Below are 22,692 nucleotides of genomic sequence, written 5' to 3'. Positions count from 1 at the left end.
TTTTCCAGATCTTTTATTCTTAATCCTGATATTCATCAACAACCTCAAGAATGATTATACTTTGTAAATTTCCCCCATCTTACGTTCTAAGTTGCTCAGGGCCTGTTGTTTCTAATCCAATCTTTTACCCCTGGTAACAACAGAAACCGCTCTTTATTGACATTCCATTGATATATCCCAGGGATATATAAGAAAAAGCACTTTTTGCATGTCATCATATTCGCATTTTGCGTGTCATGGACCACGTGGACATATTTTGCATGTCATCTCACAATAAGTCCCCCGACTCCCAGATTTGCCTGTGAGGACACACAAACACTCTGTTTCAGAAAAGTAAGTTCCAACAACCCACAGGGGGTAGTGTTTCATCTCCCATGAAGACAGTGCTGCTGACCCAGTAGATGGGGCAGTGTCAGCAGCCTTGAATGGACAACTTTTTTGAGTCCACAGCTATAAAAGCAGTTTGCCTTAAGCAATTTGGGGCCACTTATAAACAAAGTAGATTCAACAGCATTTTCAAAAATAACTGGTCTTAACTGCAGGTTTTTACGGTTGAGTTTTTGTCTGTTTGAGCTGGTATGCCCCTCTGGATGGAGAGTCAACATAGGAAATTCTTAATTTTCACAGAAAGTAAGTCGGGGCACTTATCTGCACTTCAAAATGGATTCTTTGTTTTGTGGAAATATCACCCATGACAGTTCTTAAATACCAATTGTCCTTTGATCTTTTAAGATACGAAAAAGCTTGAAATTTTTATACCAAATTTTCCAGAAACGAGTCCATTTGGAGACCAGTTTGCACCTATAACAATACACAGTGAAGTAAAGAGCTGACTTTGAGTGGACCTCTGTCTGACCAGCAGTTTAGAGTCAAAAATACCAGGCCTAGCGTCTGCAGTTTTCGGTTAATATTAAGATTTATTTTCCCAGGAGGCCAGCATTGACCTTGGTCTCAATTTGGTCAATATTCCTCTCTCACATCAATAAGTCTTGATGGCAGCCGAAACTAAAGTCAATAGCTACTTGTCGACTCACACAGGCCTTAGTGGGTAATTTAGAAAATAATTTGGCAACATCTTTTCTTTGGGGTCTGGCACCAGTTTAGGTGTTTAATTCTGTAATTGTTGCATTTTGCCACAAAATCCATAAAAGCATCCTTCCTGGAGTGGTCACAGGCCACAGAGCCCTTCAGTCACCCAGCCGCTCTTTCCAGAGTGATACTGACACACGCTCACCCCAAGGAAACAACCTGCCTGCCACCTCCACTGACTCATTGGCAAAAAGCGAGAACCCTCATTTACTGAGCACCTACTGTGTGCCAAACCCTCTGCTAGGTGCTTTGTAGGCTCCATCTCCCTCATCTCAACCGCACATGCCAACTCCCAGCAGACCCTCAGACTCCAGGTGAAAATGACAAGCCAATGAATAATACTGCTGTGAATATGGATGTACAAATATCTCTTTGAGTCCCTGCATTCAGATATTTTGGATATGTACCTAGAAGTGGAATCCCTGGATCACCTGGTAGTTCTCTGTTTAATTTTTTGAGGAACTGCTATACTCTTTTCCATAGTGGCTGCATGATTTTACATTCCCGCCAACAGTGCACAAGGGTTCTGTTTCTCTATATCCTTACCGACACTTGTTATTTTCTGTTTTGTTTTTTAATATAGTAGCCCAGCCTAATGGGTGTGAGATGGTATCTCATTGTGGTTTTGATTTGCATTTCCATAATGATTAGTGATGTTGAGCATCTTTTCATGTGCCTGTTGGCCATTTGTATATCTTCTTTGGAGAAATGTCTATTCAAGTCTTTCCCCCATTTTAAAATCAGATTGCTCGTTTTTTGTTGTGTTTATAGAAGTTCTGTATATATTCTGGATATTAACCCCTTTTGGATATACAATTTGCAAGTGTTTTCATCCATTCTGTAGGTTGCCTTTGCACTTTGTTGCTATGTCCTTTGATGCCCAGAAGTTTTAAATTTTGATTAGCATTAGTTTTAAAGTCATCGACAACCTGCCCATCACTCTGTCCCCAGTGGGTGACCTGGGATCTGCAGACTATGTGTGGAATGAATGAACAATTGAGGGCAGAGATCTGAGATAGGAGCTCTAAGTCCTCACTGCTCAACGTGAGGTCCACGGACCAGCAGCCTGGGCATTGCCTGGGAGCTTGTTGGAAGCATGGAAGCTCAGGCCCCACCCTAGACTTACTGAATTAGAATCTGCAATTCAGTAAGGTTCCAGATGAATCTGGTGAACATTAAAGTTTAAGAAGTGCAGCTCTAAGTAACTTAAAAAACAGTAGCCAGCTCTGGTTAGGTCATGGCTGGTGGGACAGAGTCATCCCCGGCCACCTCTGGAGACAGTTGTATTTACATTTTAGTGAGACAGTTCAGCCCACTTAGGAGAATGGTGGGTTTTCTTATTTATCCACAAAGAGAGAATTAAACATGAGAATCTGCTTCTAAAGGGTATTGTGACTCCCTTTCATTCCTGTAAACCTTTCCTGGATAGCTCATCCCCGTCTCAGCTGTGTGTAGCTGTCCTATGATCTCCTAGGACCCCTCACAGTCACAGGTAGAGAATTCTGACACGTAGGGAATGTGTGACCAAGACCTTCTTGTCTGGGATTCCCTTGAGTTTAAAGTCTGCAGTAAACCTGCCTCCTCTCATGGAATCTGAAAGATCAGAGCACTTAAAACAGAGGGACGAGGTTCATTCCATCATAGTTGAAGGGAACCTGTCTTAGGAGTGGGCCTTGCACCCAGTGGTCAGCCCAGGACTGAGATGCCAGCCCTATTGAGTGTTTGCCTGGTGTCAGGAAAGAAGCCCCCTCTTCCAGTTCAGTTTTCACTATCGACAGTGTACTTGCAAGTCCAAAAAGAGTTTTTCTCTGATCAGTAGCAGAAAAGGGCTTTGAGGCACATTAGACACCAGTGATAGAATTCTGAGAGGATTTTAATAATAACCCAAATCCCAGCAAAATTATTTCCAGAGGACACGCATTTCAGGTTTCTTGAAGGATGTTTATAATAAGCTGAAGAATTTCTCTTGTTGTCGTTAAGTGTGCTAGCACTGGTTTCAGTTAAATTTTGCATGAAAAGCATATATTAACCTGCATAAAATATGTCCATAATCTCGATTTAAAATTAAAAAGAAGGAAAAACCCACCAGCACATGAACAATATATCTCCCCAAGTAAAAGCCTTGGGAAGAAAACAAAAACTTTGCTTGTACCACGCTAGTACCATTTTTACAGAGATAAAAATTCTATGCCCCCCTCGGTACACATGCACATCCCATTATTGTCACGGGGAGTTACGTGTGTCAACTGGAGGGAAGAATAGATGCCCGGGCTTCGGAAGGGATGAGAGTCGGGAAAACAGAAGTCATTTCGTTTCATGGGCTTCCTTCAGTCGGGGGAGGGCAGGTGGCTGGGCCTTTCGTAAGTGGGATGTGATCACCGAGGAGGCGAGATCAGGCCTCCCCAAAGTGGCAGTGAGAACATCTCATATTAGAGACTCAGCCCTGATGCAGGGCCGTCACTTCCCCGCAGGCCACGAGGTCCGTGCCGAGGCCCCTCTGTGCTTCACGCTCTCTAAAAGCAGCTACAGGGCCGGATGCTTCTCAGCTTCATCACAGGCCAGTGGAGGTTGGTTGAGGCTCTGATGCTGTTAACAAAGGGCCAGGTGAAGCCGTTACTTTCAGGAGTCTTTTAAGACTGGTAGCACCTTAAGCACTCCTTGGGAACCCCCTTTTGGGAGATGACAGGACTCCTCTAGAAGTGATGCAGAGGGAGTCTGCCTTGCCCTGTTCTAGAAGGGTGGTGTGGCCTTGTGCTTTCAGGAGGGAGGTGATTTCGGAACTGACCACCTGGGAGCTGTGTTCCTCTAACTTGCTGCGTCACAGATTCCCTTGGATCATTTTGCAGTCTCCCACTCAGTGTGGACAGGCAGTGTACGAGGCGCTATGGGGACAGGAGCCTTGGAGCCCCCTGACAAAGGTGAACAGGCAGCAGAGGGGTGAGCTGGGCCCGAGGATGGTCCAGGCTGGAGGCAGGCCCGGAAGCCCAGCGGGTCCAGTCCCCTGAGTGACCCTGCCTGGTTGCACAGGCCCACCCTGCTCCCGGGGGTCCTGGGCCCACTCTGGGGCAGGGCCATCTCTGTGTGTCTGCAGGGAATGTCCCTTCAGAGCGGTAGCTTGTTTTACATCTCGGCTCAGCTGATTTGCTGCCTTTATTGGGCACTTCATTGCTGGGATCATTGCACTGCTGGGAAATTTTTTTTTTTAACTTTTTCACTCTATTTTATTTTTGTAATCTCCTGGAACAATATCATTTGTGCTCACATTTGATTTTTTTTTTTTTTAAAGCCTATTTCATTTAAAACTTCATTTTTTTTTTTTTTTGCGGTACGCAGGCCTCTCACTGTTGTGGCCTCTCCCGTTGCGGAGCACAGGCTCCAGACGTGCAGGCTCAGCGGCCATGGCTCACGGGCCCAGCCGCTCCGTGGCATGTGGGATCCTCCCGGACCGGGACACGAACCCATGTTCCCTGCATCGGCAGGCGGACTCTCAACCACTGCTCCACCAGGGAAGCCCCAGAGTTGTTTTTAAAAGACTTTTTCAGTCTCAAATAGAGAATATAGAAATGAAGCGCCATTTTGGAAAAAAAGAAAAGGAAGAAAAACATCATCAACCTATCGGTAACATCACGGCGGGCATCCAGAATATCAGGAAGAAAATTTCTGTGTGAAACTCTGAGGTCATGACAAACTAATGGTACATTTAAGGGATTTTGTTTCCCTAGCCAGATTCAATTCTCATTTATTATTAGAAGTTCCTAAAGCTGAATTTATAAATTCCAACAAGTACCTGTGATGCAATAAGACACAGTCTTGTGAATTAAGATTACAGTGTGCATAGAAAGATGATGAATACGAACTATGAATTCAATCATATGTGCCCATTGCCCATATTACATATGAATCCAACAAATAAGCTAGCATACCTCCTACTATTTTGTATTTGCTCCTAATGCTTGCCTGTACATTGTGTCTAGAACATAATGCTGGTGGTGATGATGGTGATTGTGATGGCGATGATGATGGTGGTGGTGATGATGGTGATGATGGTGATGATGAAGGTGATGATGGTGATGATGAAGGTGATGATGGCGATGATGGTGATGATGGTGATGATGAAGGTGATGATGGTGATGGTACCCACACTTCCCTTTGATGGCACTTGCCCATGCAGGCACTATCCCAGTGTTTACCAACATGGACATTGGGATGACTCTGACCTATGCATTGTAATGTGTCCATCTCATAGATGAGGCAGGGGAGGCATAGGGAAGTAGGACCAGCACAAACTCCCCTCCCACAAAGTCACCACTCCCATGGACCTGGCAGAGCTGGATCTGACCAGGTACTTGGCCCCCAGTCCCTCTTCTTCCTCGCTGGACTCTGGGGTCTGCTGCCTCTCATCAAAAGCACTCAGTAAAGTCCTAGGCCACTGGGTCGAGGGTGTTTTCTGTCCTGACTTTACTGGATGGGTTTTCATGATGAAAGCTGTAATGGTAATTCTGCGTGGGGTGCAAGAGGCTGGCAATTCAGGATCTCTATTTGTTAAAACAGAAAGTAAAATTCTTCCTTGGGCCTCCTAATAGGTGGCTTCTGTTAGGAGATTGGCTTATATTCCTCTAAGTATTTTTCTATGTACATGTAAACTTAAATCCATATATATGTGTATATTCCCAAAGCGTATATACAGTTGACCCACAGTCATTGTAGGTCCTGTCCACGGATTATGACAAATCCATTTCTGTGTGTTCCCTAAAAACAATCCTAAACAAAATATTCACACGTTGAATTGTCTTCTCATTAACAATATATCAGGCTCATATTTCCGTATCAGTACATATAGATCTACCCCATTCTTCTCATGACTGCAAAGTGTTATGGCATCATTGTTTCTTTAATCAGTCCCAACTCTAATTTCTAACTCTTTGGATCAGTGCTCTAGTGAATATCCTTTCAAATACAAATTTGCTTAATGGTGTTTCTATAGGAGAGATTTTTAGAAATGGGATTACGATGGGAAAGTATATCTGCATTTTCAATTTTGATAGATTCTGCCCAATTACCTTCCAAAAGTGTTTTCTTATTTTATTCTCCCACCAACAAAGGATGAGAGTGAACATTTCCTCATACCCTCCCCAGTGTAGAATATCTTTCTATCTATCTATCTATCTATCTATCATCTATCTATCTATCTATCATCTATCTTTAAAACCATAAAGTTGAAAGCCATATGCAAATTTTATATGATTCCAAGTAGTAGAACCCAGGCATCCTACTTCTCAGTAGACTGTCCTCATGGAAACCCTAGATAGGCTGAAAGAGAAATGAGTCCCATGGTTCTGCCCATGATTTCTCAGAGCATCCCCTCCCTACATTCCTGGGACCAAGGATATCCACAGAACAGTTTTTAATGAGTGTCAGACTGGTTTTCTTTCATTTTGTCTTATTCATTCATTCACTCATTCATTTAAAAATGAGCATTTAGTAACTCCTGTGTGCCAGGTAGCACCTGGGTCAGGTATCTTCCTAGGAGCTAAGTTATAAACAATGGCGTGCCCCAGCGCACTCCTGTCCACTAGAGAAAACAGATCTCTTCGGCATCTTGAAATCAGCCATTGCGGGAGGATTTACACATGTAAATCAGCAAATGCTACAAAAGAGAGTTTTATTCTTGGAGGGCCAGTTGCTCGGCAATTTCCCTGCACACCACTGGGTGCAGCAATGGATAAGTTTGACAAAGTCACCACTCCCATGGACCTGAGTGGTGTGGTTATAGGCCAGCTCTTGCGCTGGCTTTGTCACTTGCTAGCTGTTGAGCCCAAGCCTCCCATTTCTTTGCCTTGGTTTCTGAGGTCCATGGCATCCAGCAGCATCTGGTACATGATGTTTTCCAAATGACCTCTGAATATCTTCAGTTCTCTGCCTCTAAATATTTCAAAGGGAAATTGTTAAAGCAACACTTGTTCGTTTCTATGATAAAAGTTATAGTCATAGTTGAGCCCTTGTGTAGCATTTACTGTTGAGCTACCAGGCAGTTTTCTAAGTACATTACATATATTAATGCATTTAATCCTCAAAATAACCCCATGGGATCGGTACTATTATTAATCCCACTTTATGAATCCCGTGCCTCTGATGAGGAAACAGAGGCACAGAGTGGTTAAGTAACTTACCTAAGGTCACACAGCCAGTAAATAGCAGTCTTTCAGTCTCCGAGAGTCCATGCTCTTAAGTACCCCTAGACAGACCCTTGCCCAATCCGATGAATCTAGAAAAGTGTTAAAGATTGCAGTTGATTAGAAGATCAAGAGTGTTCAAGATTGAAGACTCTCAGAGTGGACTCCTATGTAGTAGGTAACCAAACACTTTCTTTTTCAAAGCATAAGCATTCTCTTGAATAATACTGCCAGGAAAAGTAATTTTGGAAGGCAGCTGGGGAAACATACATCTATGGTCCACGGGGAAGAGAAAATACGTGACTGTATTAGATCATGGAGCTCTCACTGTGCCACTGTGGAAAGTTTCATGTATCAGGACCCTCCCCAGGAGCGTTATCTATAATCACATTTTAGCTTCCAAAACATATGTTGGTGAAATCTAGAGATATCCATCTGTCTGATGACTTGTAATGCCTCAGGCCTTTCAGTGCAAAGCTTCAGCACTTTCTAAAGCTGGTCACTTCTGTCTGTCCTCAGAGCAATTAGCCAGGGGCATGTGACTTTCCGTCATGTCAGATTCATTCTGGTAATGCACTTTGCTAAACAGCCTTTGAATTCTCCAGATTCAGGAGCATGATGTGAATTTGCTCAGCTCATGATTTCCGAATGACTTCATCCAACCCAAGGTGCCAACACGCCTGGATAAGACTTTAAAATCTTCATCTCCATCCAAGGCTTCTCTGCTGAGTTACAGAGACTTTCTAAGCCTTCCAGAGTCCTAGAGAACACTGGGTTATTGGCCATTAGTCACCGAGTAACCATGTGGAAGGGAAGCTGGGTGTGAGGTAGGCAGATATAATTGCAAGGCTTATAGATGGCTGAAACAACAAAGGAAGTGGGCCTCAGAGAGTGCCTCTATCTCCGTGCACAGAAACGAAGGGTCCTGGTCTCTGGGTCCTGGCTCAGATTGTCAAGATGCATCTAAGTCAGCAGTCACAGCTGCCTGCTGGCTGTGAGAATGCAGCTGGATTCCAGCTCCCAGCTCTGAGGGAGAGGTCCCATTGGACCACTGACCTCAGCCCCAAGGAGACAGTGAGAGCAGACCTGGCATGTGGCTCCTGCGGGTACCTCGGAAAATTCCCCTGGATTTTCCAGTCCTACCCCATTGACACTTGGCTTCACATTTCTGCCTGTTCAATGGGCACCTCTAATCAAGAGTCTGTTGCCACCTCACACACAGTCTGGCCAAAGCAGAGCCTGCACCCTTGTCACTTCCATCCCATGCTGGTAAGAGGCACACTTGCTCCGTCCTTGGAGGTTAAGAGTCCTTTGTGGGTGAGACTGTGGAGTGAGACAAGTGATCACCTGAAGGGATTCCCTCCTCCTTCATCATCCTCTCGTCAGTGTCAGCACCACGTGTCTGCTCTTGGAGCCGCACCCTCAAGTACTCTGTCCCTCCACACCACGCCACGCCTCTCATGAGCACGGGGCAGCTCTCTTTGCCCCACTTCCCCTTTAGCTGGAGCTCACCTGCCCGCTGAGCAGTGCAGACCTGTTCTGAAAACACACTCTCCTGAGATTTGTGCCAGTGAAGCTTCCCCCTTGTCTTTGGAAGGTTACTCTTTTCCCCCTTGGGATTTCAAGGTCTGCTGTCTGCCTGGTTGGCTCACCTGGGTACCAGGCGTCCACACCAGAGCCTTAGTCACTGCGGCTGGCCCTGTACTTGTAAGTTTGGGGCACTGCCCATGAGCAGAGGGTGGATTCTGGGCAGGCCTGCCTGGCTCTGAGTCCAGACCCCATCCAGCAATGGCTGCAGGACTGTGAGTGATGTACCTGCCTTTTAAAGCCTGTTTGCCCCTCTGTAAAGTGGGCATGGCCGTTGGCTCCACCTCACATACCTCAGGGCTGGTATGTGAGGATTGACTGAGTTGGTGAAGATTAGTTGACATTTCCTGAGTTCTGTCTCGGAAGGACCACTTCTCAACCCCCATCCTCTGTCGCCTCCCAAAGTCACTTCTGGATTGTGTCCTTCATACCACAGTTTAACATCTCTGTCTTGGAAAGGTGTCTTGTTTGTTCAGTTTGATTCTTTATTTTAATTTAATGTGCATACTAGGGAACTCTACTTTTTCTTTCTATAATATGTTTAAATATAAATAAACATATAAACATAAACAGTCAGCAGAACTTTGGAACTCAAAATTAAGTCAAGTTCATTTCCAAGGCATGTTGATTCTTACAGGACATATAAGGACCACAACAGTTTTCTTTCCTGAGTTGGGACCTACAGGTATCCATTGAGGGCCCTCCATCAGATAGAGCTTCACTGAATGCACAGCATTCCTCACCCCAGTGGCCATAGTTGCATGTGTACGGATATTGGGAGGCAAAAGTTTGTTTTAGCAGGTACTCCTCTGTTGAATAAAAAATGAGCACTTATCTCAAAGGGGGAAGAGGAAGTCTGCCCTTGATAATATGGATAATATGTAATTCTCTCTTGGGTAAATAGATTCCTGATCGTGCAACTCAGTAGAACTGCAATCACATTTTTAAACTCTAAGGTGACGTTAGCATAAACATCCCATGTCCTAGTTATTGATCTGTTGCTGCGGTAATGGTATTACCCAATTGAACTTCTGACATTGGAGAACTTGCAGTGGCTGCAATTGCATTTTTCTTTTATTCCTGCAATTTAATTCAACTCGCACGTCCAACTGTGATCTCTGTGAAAAAGTGTTGTTTTGCAGGAGTCTGCATAGAATGTTAAATCTCTCTCTCTCCTAGTAGGAAAGTTCATTCTTGGCTTGAATCCCAGAAACACACCTACAAAATGAAACACTCAAGAAACTTCCAGTTAGGAGCTCGAAGTGAGGTGTGTTCCCAGGAGTTACACAACTTCTGCCTTCGACTTTTCTGGTGCTAGTTTTATCCAGTAAATCCTTCCCCATAGATAATGTCCCATAATCATCACCCTAAAACTGGCGGTAAGTGGGGCTTAAATGAGAAGTGGGAGGTCCAGCCTGGAGGCCGTCGTCTGCTGTAGCAGCGTCTCCTCACTGGCAGAACAGAAGGATAGGGGATGGGAGACATGGTGTTTCAGACTTTGAAACTTGCATACTCACTTTGTTACGCCTGGTGTCCAGAAGATTCCATCACTGCATCAGAAAACTGGTCTGTGTGATAATCCTTTCCCAGTTCTTCTGAGGGGATGTCGTGCTGTGTGGGCATTTAATCTGGCTCAGTGGCCGTCAGTGAGAACTTGAGCGCAAGTCTAGAATTGGTGAGTCCCTCGGGGACAGTGAAATAGTAATTACTGGATCACTGGCACCTACTCGAAGGGCTAAAGTAAAAAACACGGGCAACACCACGTGCCGTCCTGTATGCAGAGCAATTAAAACTCAGATATCGCTGGAGGGAGGGAAGAACGGTGTAGACGCTTCGGACAGGTAGTATGACAGTTTCTTTTGAAGTTCAACGTGCTTTTCATGCAACCCAGCAACCCCCTTCCTGGGTGTTTACCCTGGAGTAATGACACATGACACACAAGGCTGCCAAGAATATTTATAGCAACTCGATTCATAACCACCAAAAACTTAAAATGACCCAAATGTTCTTCAGCAGGTGAATGTATAAGCAAAGCGTGGCATGTGACACACCATGGAATACTCCTTACAATCGAAAGGAGGAAACTGTTGATACACGCAGCCACTTGCATGAAATGTGAGGGAATTATGCTGAGAGAAAAAAGCTGATCCCACAAGGTTACACACTGTATGATGTCTTTCATATGACATTCTCTAAGAGAGAAAACCATAGTGACAGAACACAGATCAGGTTGCCCCCCATGGTCAGGTTGGAGGGAGGACATGACCTCAGAGGAAAGCGTGAGGGCATGTGATGGGACTGTCCTGTGTCCTGGGCCCAGAAACCTGTACTTGTGTTCAGGTGCATACAACGATCCCCCTAAAAAGTCACTTTTACTGCATGTCTTTTAAGAAAATTAAATTGCAAAGTGAAATAAAAATCTCCTTGATGTCCCTGGAAGGCATAGTGAGAGGTGTGAGTAGATCTGTAATCCTAGGGCTGGGGGTGCACGGTGCGTGCGTGAACCTGTGGGCTGGGGGGTTATGGGGTGTTGCCTGTGTTGGAGAACATAGCTCAGGAGCATGCTTAGAAAGGTTTAAATATTTATTTATGTAAATAAATAAATAAGAATTTATTATAAAATCTCTTCATTCTTTGGCCAGTGAGCCATTTGATGATAACTATTATTAGAGAGAGAGAGAGAGATGGAGAATATGTCATGGTGGATCCCAGTGCAATCTCAGAAGACCTCACAAGGTTGGGCAGGGGTGTGGAGAAGATGTGGCAAAAGATAGTGTCCGGGAGGCCTCACCGAGGGCTTGGTTGGGTTTTGAAGAAGGAGGGGTCCACCTTGTGTATGAGGGGAGAGGGAATTCCATGCCGAGGGATCCAGCATAAATTGAAACCTGAGCTCCCCTCGCCTGCTTGGGACGTTACAGGAGGGGAACCTGGGAGGAAGACTGAAAGAAAGTCACGTGGGATAGTTTGCATCTAGAGCATAAGCCTTGGCACTCTTAGCAGTGGCAGGATGTCCAAAGTATATCAGTGTCTTCCCTTGGGGGCTTGCAACCTACAACATGTATTGCTAAAGAACTTCTTTGATATTCCAAACAACACACCAGAAAGATCCGAGAGGAAGGTACTGTGAAAGAATAAATCTAGCCCTGCTTCTGGCTCATGATGACACCCATATCCTGAGCCCCACCCAATCCTACACCCACAGCGGGCTGGGTCCTCTTTCTCCGTACCAGAGGCAGCAGACTCCAGGCTGCCATGATTGCTGAGAGCTACCGGAGATCACAGGTCACTGCCCCACACCATCTGGCCACTTCCACTTAGCCCTGGGAGTAGGAATTTCCAAAATCATGGTTTATTTTATGTATTTCATTTTATTTTGAAACATTGTCATTTATTTGTCTTTTACAACAAGATATCTGGGCATAGGCTGGGGCCACTGCTAGTGCATATGGCACTTTTAGGTAGATTATAGAAGAGTGCTCCTTCTGAATAGACATTGCAGAAGGGCTCCCCAGCGCTGTTGGAACAGCCCTGCACCCTCTTGGGAAAGCTGAGCATGGAGTGAATTTCAACCCTCAGTTACCTAAACCTCGGGGCCTTGGTTTCCCGAGACCAAGAGGCTCCCCATCTTGAGCATGTGGAACCTGGTTTCCATTCTTTTTGCCGCAAGTCCCAAAACTAATTCCATTTATGTTTCACTGGGAAGAGACAAGACACCTTGCCCAAGAAGGTCTGAGCGCACAGATGTATTATCACTTCCCTGGATCAAGGAGCCCTTTTCTGTGGGATTTCAATCTGTCTTCTACTCAACACTTGCTAAACCTCGTCCAAGTCTTTTCCTGAGGTTTGCTCCTCCTTATATCAGCTGCATGAGAAATGGCAGCAAAAGCAGTGGCTTCAGGGAGAGCTGGGGAGGGGCAGGTGGGTGCACGGGGATTCGGGCAAAAGCAGCCTGATTCGATAAAGCTGACTGCTCCACACCCAGAGCTCTGTTTGCTCAGTTGTAAAGATGAGGATAAGCGTGGGCTCTGTCTGTGCCCTGGATTCAGTTCAGAGGGCAAGACTGTCTTGCAGCCCATTATTCACATGGAGGCAGCCGTGCCTGGGCCTCGGTTGCTGCCTGCAGTAGCCTCCTTCTCATGGCTGGAGCCAAGCGCCCTTCTTAGCAGGATATAAATGCCAGCATCCCCATCCCATGTTTCCTAAAAGCGAATAGGTATATGGCCCAGCAATGCAGCTAGGTCTGTTGCAGCCCAGGGTCCAGCTACGCCGTGGGGGGCAGGGCTGCGGGGGTGGGAGGGGTGTGTGTGTGTGTCTTGAGGGGTGGGAGTTGTGCCATATGAGAGAGTCCTAGAGCCTCTTTATTCCAATGTTGCTCCTCACCGAATAGGGGGAGAGGACGGCTCTCCTCCCATGTTGACATAAAATGCAGTGACTTATTATATGCACACACCCCAGTCCTCTCCCACTAAGGCAGCCCATTCCCTCTTCCTTCTCTTCTGTCCCCATCCTGACTAATCTCTCGGTCTGCTCAGCTGTCAGACAAAGTACCATAGATTGGGTGGCTTAAACAAATATTCCTCACAGTTCTGGAGGCTGGAAGTCTGAGATCAAGTTGTCTGCAGGGCTAGTTTCTTCTGAGGCCTCTGGCCTTGGCTGATAAATGGCCATCTTCTCCCTGTATCTTTACATGGTCTTCTCTCTGTATGTATATGAGTCCTAATGTCCTTTTCTTATAAGGACACAAGTCATCTCGGATTAGGGCCCGCTCTAATGACCTCATTTTACCTGAATTACCTCTTTAAAAACCCTGATTCCAGATATAGTCACATTCTGGGCTATTGCTGGTAAGGGCTCCAACATATGAATTTTGCAGGGACACAATTCAGCCCATAACAACTAATTTCCTAGAATCTCTTCCTTATGTGTCAGAAGATATCCAGGACTACTTAGTTCACATAGTTGTTGGTAACTCATGAAGATCTCAGAAGGTACACAAATGGGTATTTGAGCTGACACTCTAGAGAAAAATGATGACACCAGAACATTTATTCATTCAGCAGGCACGCGTTTAGCGTCTTCCCTGGGGTAGGCCCAGTGGTGCCAGAATCATTCCATACATCATCTCATTTAAATCTTCATTTACATCGGCAGGGTAGGTCCTTGAGTGCCAGTGATGGAACTGGCCCAAGGTCCCACAGCTGGCATTTGACCCAATTCCTCCTGCACCCACGCTCTGCAGGCAGCCACCGGGTGACGGCCTCTCTCCTCACCTCCTTGCCGTGAACACTTTCACTGAACCGGGAGCATTTCCTTTTATTCTCACCTTCCTTGGGTGCAGTGACACGTGTCTACATCCGAACCTCCACCCCCCCCTTGCTCATAGAATCCCATTCCAGACTAGGGAGTGGATTCTTCATGACTAGGAGGAAATGTATGAAAAGTGAGATTAAAGGCACATAAAACAAAGGGGTTTAGAACCTACGAGACTCCAAGCAGTTGACACAAATACCAGGCCTCTGTTGGAGGAATAGAAGGAGAAATGGGCCAGGAGTCTCTTCAGGCTGGGTGAAAGGGAAAAGAAAGTAAAACCAAACAGTCCTGGGAAAGAGGAAATGGCACTATTGCTTCTCACATGTATAGAAAGTTCTGGAGCCTCTTCTAAAGGACCCTACCAGAACTTCCAGCTGTTGGTCCCCAGCCCCCTCCTGTTTCCGGGAACACAGCAACAGCAGACCTAAGTGTAAAGCTCACGTCTGAGGCCTGGAAGCCGTACCTTCCACAGTTTCCTTTGTGTTTTCCAATGCAATCGAGAGCTGCTGCAGGCGTGTTTGTGAACAGCCAGTTCAAGGGTATTAAACTTGGTCTTCTTGAGTGCTGATGCCGCACGTACTTCCTGCACCACCAGGAACAGGACGGGGGCTTGAAGAGAGGGTCATTTGAGGGCCAGAAGCTGTCAGGGAACTAACAGAAGTATGTCTTGATTCACCTTCGGAGACCCATTCACTGTACTCCAGTTCTTGAATTGCCATACGCATTAGGAGTGATTCCTTATCTTAAATCCAAACAGGTTTGTGTTGGCAAGATGGTGGACATCACCTGACATACAGGTGGGGCCCTGCAGCAGGTCCCTCACCCTGCCTCTGCCTCATTGCAATTGCCCACTTTAACCTTTACATTCTGCTCCTGGCTCCCAGTTTTACTACCAGTTCTACAGTCTTACCTGGTCTCACTGATAACGCCATTCATTTTCTCTAAGCTACTTCTTAATGCACCTAAACCTTCCACTAAAGCGTCAGTGCAAAGAAAGGTAACTGGGTGAAAACTGGTGAGGAGTCTACATTTTGCCCATTTCAGTGGCTGTTAGGAATTTATTTCTAGTTAAACAAGCTGGGAAATGTAATTAAGAACATGGTTGATGGGGATAGCCAAGGATGCATGCCAAAAAAACCATACGTTCTTTAAAGGTGCCAAGGGCTAATATTATGCATCTCCTGTTGGAAACTGTATACACTTCACAATTCAGAGCCTCCTGTGTGCTGCCTCATATCTTCAATCAAATTATTATATTCCAGAAATATGCATAAGGGAAATGATTCTACATATTTTATGGTGGGTTGTTGCTTGTAGCAGTAATTGAAGTACCTTTCCACTTATGAAAGTACTAATTTTATTTGTTTTTATTGCTTTTCTAGATGCAATTATTTATTTAGTGTGCTTTGGCTTTATTAAATTATGTTTACTATAGGAACATCATAAAAATGTATGAAAACAACACATCAGCCAAACCAGCCTGGTGACCTGTATTGAGAAAGCTAGTGTTATTTTTCATATCCAAACGTAATGGAATAACTTAAGAATAAACAGATAATCTACGCTAGAAAACAATGCAATTTCAAAGTAATGTAATAAAACACCTGGACAATATGATTTCATAAATCTTGGTCCTAAAATTTACATGAGTTGGCTTTTGCGTGCTTATTTGAGGACACATGGCATTTCTAAATGGAATCGTTATAATGTGAAATGTAATTAAACCGAAAGGCAAGATGTAAATGGTATTTTTGTTGGCTGGTAAGATATGGATGACTAAGAAACAACGTAAAGATTTTTGGTATCAAAAGACAAGCAGGAGGCTCTGATCCCTATAATTGTCCTTAACGTTGAAATTTAAAAAGGGCCAGACAATTTTGAAGGTCGCTCGGCGGTCGCCCCTGACCAGTCAGTACTGGCCGTAAGGAGTTCTTTACATTCTCTCTTTGTCTCTTGCTCCCTGTCCTCTAGTGTGATGCTTTATCTCGAAAGAAAAGAGGCTTTTTGCTTTTGGCATACTTCTTAAGAAACTTAAATCGAATGTGTACGATTTATTTGTCCTGAATTCTGGTGCGTTAACCAAGGTATAGCCCCCAAAATAAAAAATAAAACAATGACAACACAGCCAAAGCAGCCAAAACACAAAAGCAGGGCTGCTTAAATGAAAGTGATGTGTCTTTTACGACTATAAATTAGTGACCAGCTTTTATTTTTCTAATTGTGGATTAAAATTAATTAATGTGCTGTTTAAATAATGTACCATCTAGAAAATTTGAAAGGTACCAACAAATGTCTACAATAAAGGTTGAGTCTCTCTCCAGCCACCCCATTTACTTCCCCAGAGGGAAGCTTGGAGACCAGGTTCTTGACTTCCAGGCGAGTTCCAAGGGTTTTCTGAGTATATAACATGTATACATGTATATATACTCCCATACACTACACAAATGATAGGAAAACATACAGTATACATGCACAGCTCCATCATTCTTTTTAAAGACTGTACCGGGTACTCCATTATGAATGCATCAGGCTCCTGTTGATGTCCACTGAAGTGTTTGCAGTTGTTTGCTTGTACCAATAAACACTTCCACCAACAATATACAAGAGGACCTGTTTCTGTTTCTTTTGGAAAACTTTTAGTTTGTTTGTCAACTTGAAAGACAAAAACTGCTGTCTAAGTGATTTTAAATCTCTCTTGTCTGATTTTGAGAGAGGTTGAGTCACACTTAATATGTGTAAGAGCCTTTGTGTTTCTCTTCCTGTGCACTCTCTGGTCCTGTCTCTTGTTCTTTGCTTAATTTTCTAATGGACTGTTGGCCATTATCTTTGTTAAATTGTAAGGCCCTTTCATATGAGTTGCAAATATTTTGCTCATGTTTTCAATTGTCCTTTGACTTTATTTAGAGAATATTCTGCAATATACAGCATGAAAATTTACATATCTTTTTTTTGTTCCTCCTGGATTTTGTGTTAGACTTTGAAACACCTTCCATATGCTGAGATTATTTTTTTGAAAATTTCCCCACACATTCTTCTAACACTTTTATGAGTTCAGTTTCCATATTAAAATTTTAATTCATCTGGAATTTATCTAATGTAAAGAATGACATAAAGGATATGATTTTTTTCAAATGGCTACCCGAGTATCCCAACACCGTTTATTGAAAAATAATATTTGGGTTAATTTCTGAATGTTTTCATCAGTCCCACTGAGGTCTATTCATTTGTTGATACCACAGTGTTTTAATTATAGCAGCTTTATTTTTAATATGACTGAAGTTGGATCACCAATTATTCTTTATTTTAATATTGTTTCTTAATCATGGTAAGAAAAAAAATCCATGACTACATTATCAAGAATTTTTTTTTTTTTTTTTTTGGCGGTACGCATGTCTCTCACTGTTGTGGTCTCTCCCGTTGCGGAGCACAGGCTCCGGACGCGCAGGCTCAGCGGCCATGGCTCACAGGCCCAGCTGCTCTGCGGCACGTGGGATCTTCCCAGACCGGGGCACGAACCCGTGTCCCCTGCATCGGCAGGCAGACTCTCAACCACTGTGCCACCAGGGAAGCCCATCAAGAATTATTTTTAACAAAAATTTTAAAATTTTTATTAAATGCCTCTCCAGCATCTATAGAGATAACCATATGGTTTTTCTCTCTGTTACTACTGTGAATTATATTAATAGATTTTTCTAATATTGAACCATCTTTGCATTCCTGGAAAAAAAGTCAACCTGAACATGATTATCTATCTTTAGTGTGCCTTTTCATAGTCTCTGAGTAAATCTGATTTATGCTAATTTATACTAATACATGAAATTGTTCTAAAATATGTGAAGTTTTTCGTTTTCTGTAATGCTCTGGATCAGTTTAATTATATTGGAATTGTCTGTTCCTTAAGGGAATCTCTCTTAGAAATTCTGTCATCAAACTGCCTGTGCTTGGTGCTTTTGACAATATTTTCTTCCCTGCCTTCTGACCTTCCTTCCTCTGTTCCTTTCTTTTCATTCTTTTTTTTTTTTTTTTTTTTTTTCTGCGGTATGCGGGCCTCTCACTGTTGCGGCCTCTCCCGTTGCGGAGCACAGGCTCCGGACACACAGGCTCAGCGGCCATGGCTCACGGGCGCAGCCGCTCCGTGGCATGTGGGATCTTCCCAGACCGGGGCACGAACCCGTGTCCCCTGCATCGGCAGGTGGACTCTCAACCACTGCGCCACCAGGGAAGCCCATCATTCTTTATTTTTGATGGTAGTTAGTACATTGACATTTTCTGGAGCTAATGTTCATAATTTATATTTTTTTGGACTAGTACTCATTTTATCCTGTATTTCAAGGTTTTTGCAATACGTTGAACAAAGTTGAAGTTTTAAAACTTCTTTCATTTTATTATACCTCCTTTCTCATTTCCTATTTGATTCATTATTGCTTTTTCCCTTTTTATCGGCATTAATTTTTTTGTTTGTTTCATTGGTGTTTTTCAAGCACAAGCTTTTGGATATTTTTGTTTATTCTTCTGTTTTCTATTTTCTGACTTATACAGTCTAGTGTTTATTTTTTTCATTCTTCCTTCTGCTTTTCTTTATTTTGTTCTTCTTTTTTTTACTAACTTCAGTTGGATGCTTGATCCATTTAATTCATGTTGTTTAATATAGATATTTAAGGATATGATTTTTCTCTGAGTACTACATTCTTTAGGTTCTGGCATGTAATATCTTCATCATTATTTTCAAGATATGCTGAAATTTCAGTTTTATACAGGTTAAGTTACTTAAAACTTCTAGATGGTAGCATTCTACTTTTGTTGTCAATTTTGGGGACTTTTTGTTTCTGTCTCTACCTCTAGTTTATCCTTTTGATGAGAGACTGTAGTTACATTATTTTTACTTTTCAGAATTAAAGTTTACTTTGTGGCCTCATGTTTAATCAATTTTTTGTTAGTATTCTGTGACAACTTAAAAATAAATCATAGTGTTTTTTGCAAGACATAGTGTTCTGTATAAGATAACAAGGTCTATCTTATGTTATTTAGGTTTTACATTTCCTTTTAAATTTTTTGTCCATTTGTTTCCCTTTGAATCCCCAAAGTGCTATGAAAATACATGCCTGATGAATGTATGTGTGATGTTGAACTCCCGGCAGTCAGCTCAAATTGTGTTGTGTTTTGTCTTATAGCCAAAGATTGCCGAAGAGAACTTGACCTATGCTGAGCTGGAGCTGATCAAGCCCCACCAGGCTGCCAAAGGCATTCCCACCAGCACCGTCTATGCCCAGATCCTCTTTGAGGAGAACAAACTGTAACTGTGCATCGTATTTAATATCCGCCACCCCAGTTATTTATGAAACCTTGGATACAAAGTCCTTATTTTTGTATTTTCACTTGTGCCTTCTGTGTGGTGGGAGCCCCATTCCAGCGGCATCCCAGGTGCCTTCAGAGAGGTACAAGGCTCCTCTCTGCAAAAGAGCAGGGGCTGCAGCCCTTGGACAAATCTCCCAGAACAAGATTTTCTGGGTCTGAGTCCTGAGCGGTGAGGGCTCTTGATTCTGAGACCATCCAAGGAGATTTTCTGCTGAGCCAAACCCCTTCATGTTTCTTCTTGTTTCTCTGGGTTTTATAATTTTTAATCTGAATTTTAATCTTCTACCCTTCCTGTATCTGTGATATCAAGCTCATAGTATATAGCTAGAGGAAATGCCATTATAGGCCCAAGTGTGAGATGGTAGATATGTACTAATTGGTTTTCAAAGGATCAGATAACATTGCCAGGGCACCCAGAGCGGTGCAAAGTGCTTATTGCAAGCGGTCACTCGAGATAGCATCTCTTGTTTTAAATAGATGCACTGACTCTGGTGATTCAAGGGCAGAGAGACAGACTGTGAGGCAGTCTGACATCTAAGCTGACAGTGAACTATCTGGATACCCCAGTGCCCGTTTCTCTACCCACTATCACCCACGGCCACTGGACAAGTAGAACATCTTTCATTCTGAAGGGCTTCCACCCCTTTGGCAGGGGGGCTTATCCTGGTATAGAGACTTATATTCTCCAAGAAGTTCTCACTCACCCTTTTCCAAAGGAGCCGGGGGTTTGCCATCGATTGACAGATGGAAGAAGGGGACCTCTTGGAAGTGTGCCGAGGTTACCAACTCTAATTGAATGTCCACTCGTGTGAGAGCATAGTCTTTTGCCTGGTTCCCCAATGGTAGGAGAGTAGGAAGTATAAGCAGGGCTGGAAAATTGTGTCCTGAACACGCTTCTGTTATAAAGTGCCTTGCCCGACTCAGCTTTGCATGTGAATTCTAATTAGCTTGGCTGGGAGGCAGTGATGCGTACGGCAGATAGATCCATGGGAAGTGGCTCTGTGGGCCTGTATGACATCCAGGATCTCACTGAAGGTGGATCCGTTCCGGTACAGAGTCATCCTATCAGCTGTGTTGTTAAGGACACACTTCTTGATGTGTGAGTGTGGTCTGGGTGGATTTTTAGTGCACACTACAGAAGTTGTTTGGCTTTGTAATGGACCGTGTATATATGGTAAATTATATATTTTAAACACAACCTTGAGTGTGAGTTGTGCCCCTCTGTACAGCCATGTGAACTTGGTTGAGTTTCTCATCCCCTAATTGTCTCAGACTCTATGTTTATACAAAGGTGAGTTAACCTCTCATAGAATTCTTGTAATGGGATAATGACTATTGGAAGATTCTGGACACTATAAATAGCTATACAAGTACACTATGTTAACATACATGCTAAAACCAGTCCATATTTTCAAAATGAAAATGTCTTTACTATTTAAGGCTCTCATTGCAATAACTTTAAAAAGTAAATATTTGTCCGTAAACTTAGCTCTACAGTAACTTTCCCAAAGACCCATGATAGTTTACTGGAAAGGGACCAATCGGGAGCAGGTAATGATTTTCCAGAAGCAAAAATAACCTGACTTTACAAAGAGGAAGTCATTCTCTCTAGCCTGTACCTGCGTCTCATTCCCTCCCTCTCTGCCAGATTTCTAAGGTAGTGAATAAACTGCGCAGTTTTTGAGGAGGAACTTCCCAGAGCATCTCTTTAGGACAGGAGGATATAAGGTTAGTATACCATTCATATCATAATTATCCTAAGCATCCTATCATATTTTTATCATGGCAGTCTTCCGGCAGAACATGGTTATATGGTGTTTTGGGGAATGAGGATGATTCCCTGATTTGCACAAGGACCTGTTTGGACTGGTGGGGCCCTGGGAGTGCCGGGTGGGAGTGGAGAGTTGGGGTGTGTGAAGAGGCGATGGTGGGAAGAGGGCCATGGAGTAGGAGATCTCCAGGCCTCTGCAGAACTGAACTTCGATCACCCCCAAACCCACCCCCTTAAATTCAGTGGGAGCTCCGTGCCATCACATATGGAAGTGAATGCATTCCACCAAGAAGAGCACAAGCTTTGAAGAGCTGGTAACTGTAGATTAAGTCCAACAAGTCATTGCTATTCAGTGATTCAATTCAGACTCTCCTAAACTCTGGTCATAGCTGCATAAATCCACACTGAGGTGCGTGAGTGGGGGACCTGCTGACATAGGGTATCAAAGGAGGCGGCAAGACCATCACTGTCTACTGAAAATGCTTCCCAAGGGAATCATGGAAGCTCTTGACAACATCTAAGCAGAGCTTGTCCCACTATTATCTTTAGAGGCAAACTGTCCAAGCCCTGCTCAGAACTGGGAGCAATGGATGACTTGCACCTGACGCTTCTTCGGGATGATAAACCTTGATATGATTGTCATAATAAACTTAAAAATGGGTCTACTTATTTGTTTTCTATCAAATACACCACTAAATCTGTATTGACATTTCTAAAGATAAGTAAAGGAATACACATCATTCAAATAGAAATTAGGAAAAGTTCTTCAGTTTGTTTTGCTATAAAGCATCTGTGGGAACAACTATAGACAAGCTGTTTTCAACATGGAAAATGGCCTGTGCATCTAAGTAGTTAGAACAAAGAACCCATTGCGCAGAATGGAATGCAGTGGTACTTGCAGGCAGAGTGCACCTACTCTCAGATTTGGTGGTGGATTTCGGCCTAGGCCATGCATGGCAGAATCTTCACAGGAGGAAAGGAGAGGGAAAGGGGTATTCCCCGAATGCAACCGTCTTGCCGAGTCAAAGCCCCAGGCCCTGAACTAAAGCAGCTGTGGTAGGAGGACAGGGCTGGGATTTCTTTAAGGTCACCTCTTCATTAATTCATCATGTCTCTGTTAGCTCACAGGGCATAGAAGAAGAAGCCAAGCCTAACCCTCCCCCTCACATTTGTCAGTGTGAAAATGACATGGGGCACTTCCTATTTTTTAGCGCATAGCCATCATCCCACACATTGATGTGCCCAAGACTCACTTGGGATAAGAACGCTAAACCAGTTGAAGCTTTTAGGGACTACTCACGGCCTTGTTCATCACTCAGCCCCTGATACGCATGACTACCACCTAGGCTGGGCCAAGAATGGGACTCATGCCCCAGGCCACAAAAAAATGGGCCAAAGCGTGCATGA

At 43.8% G+C, this 22,692-nt stretch overlaps 1 protein-coding gene across 4 annotated transcripts in view; it reads left to right on the top strand.

The window, feature by feature from the left end:
* Positions 1-20,712, top strand: part of VSTM4 (V-set and transmembrane domain containing 4) — an 86,326-nt gene extending 65,614 nt beyond the window's left edge. For 2 of the 4 annotated variants that reach the window (XM_027098524.1, XM_027098523.1), the window contains one exon: positions 19,331-20,712. In XM_027098524.1, coding sequence (XP_026954325.1) covers positions 19,331-19,456 — 126 coding nt within the window. In that variant the 3' untranslated portion in view covers positions 19,457-20,712. Of the gene's footprint in view, positions 1-3,850; positions 4,008-5,063; positions 5,079-19,330 lie in introns of those variants that run through there. The other 2 variants (XR_003431123.1, XR_003431124.1) reach the window with 2 other exon arrangements.
* The last annotated feature ends 1,980 nt before the right edge of the window (positions 20,713-22,692 follow it).

This window comes from Aethalodelphis obliquidens, unplaced genomic scaffold (genome assembly GCF_003676395.1).
Source record: "Aethalodelphis obliquidens isolate GAN/ISIS:26980383/991018 unplaced genomic scaffold, ASM367639v1 scaffold124, whole genome shotgun sequence".
NCBI classification, from domain to species: Eukaryota; Metazoa; Chordata; class Mammalia; order Artiodactyla; family Delphinidae; genus Aethalodelphis; species Aethalodelphis obliquidens.
This window is presented reverse-complemented; position numbering and strand designations above follow the sequence as displayed.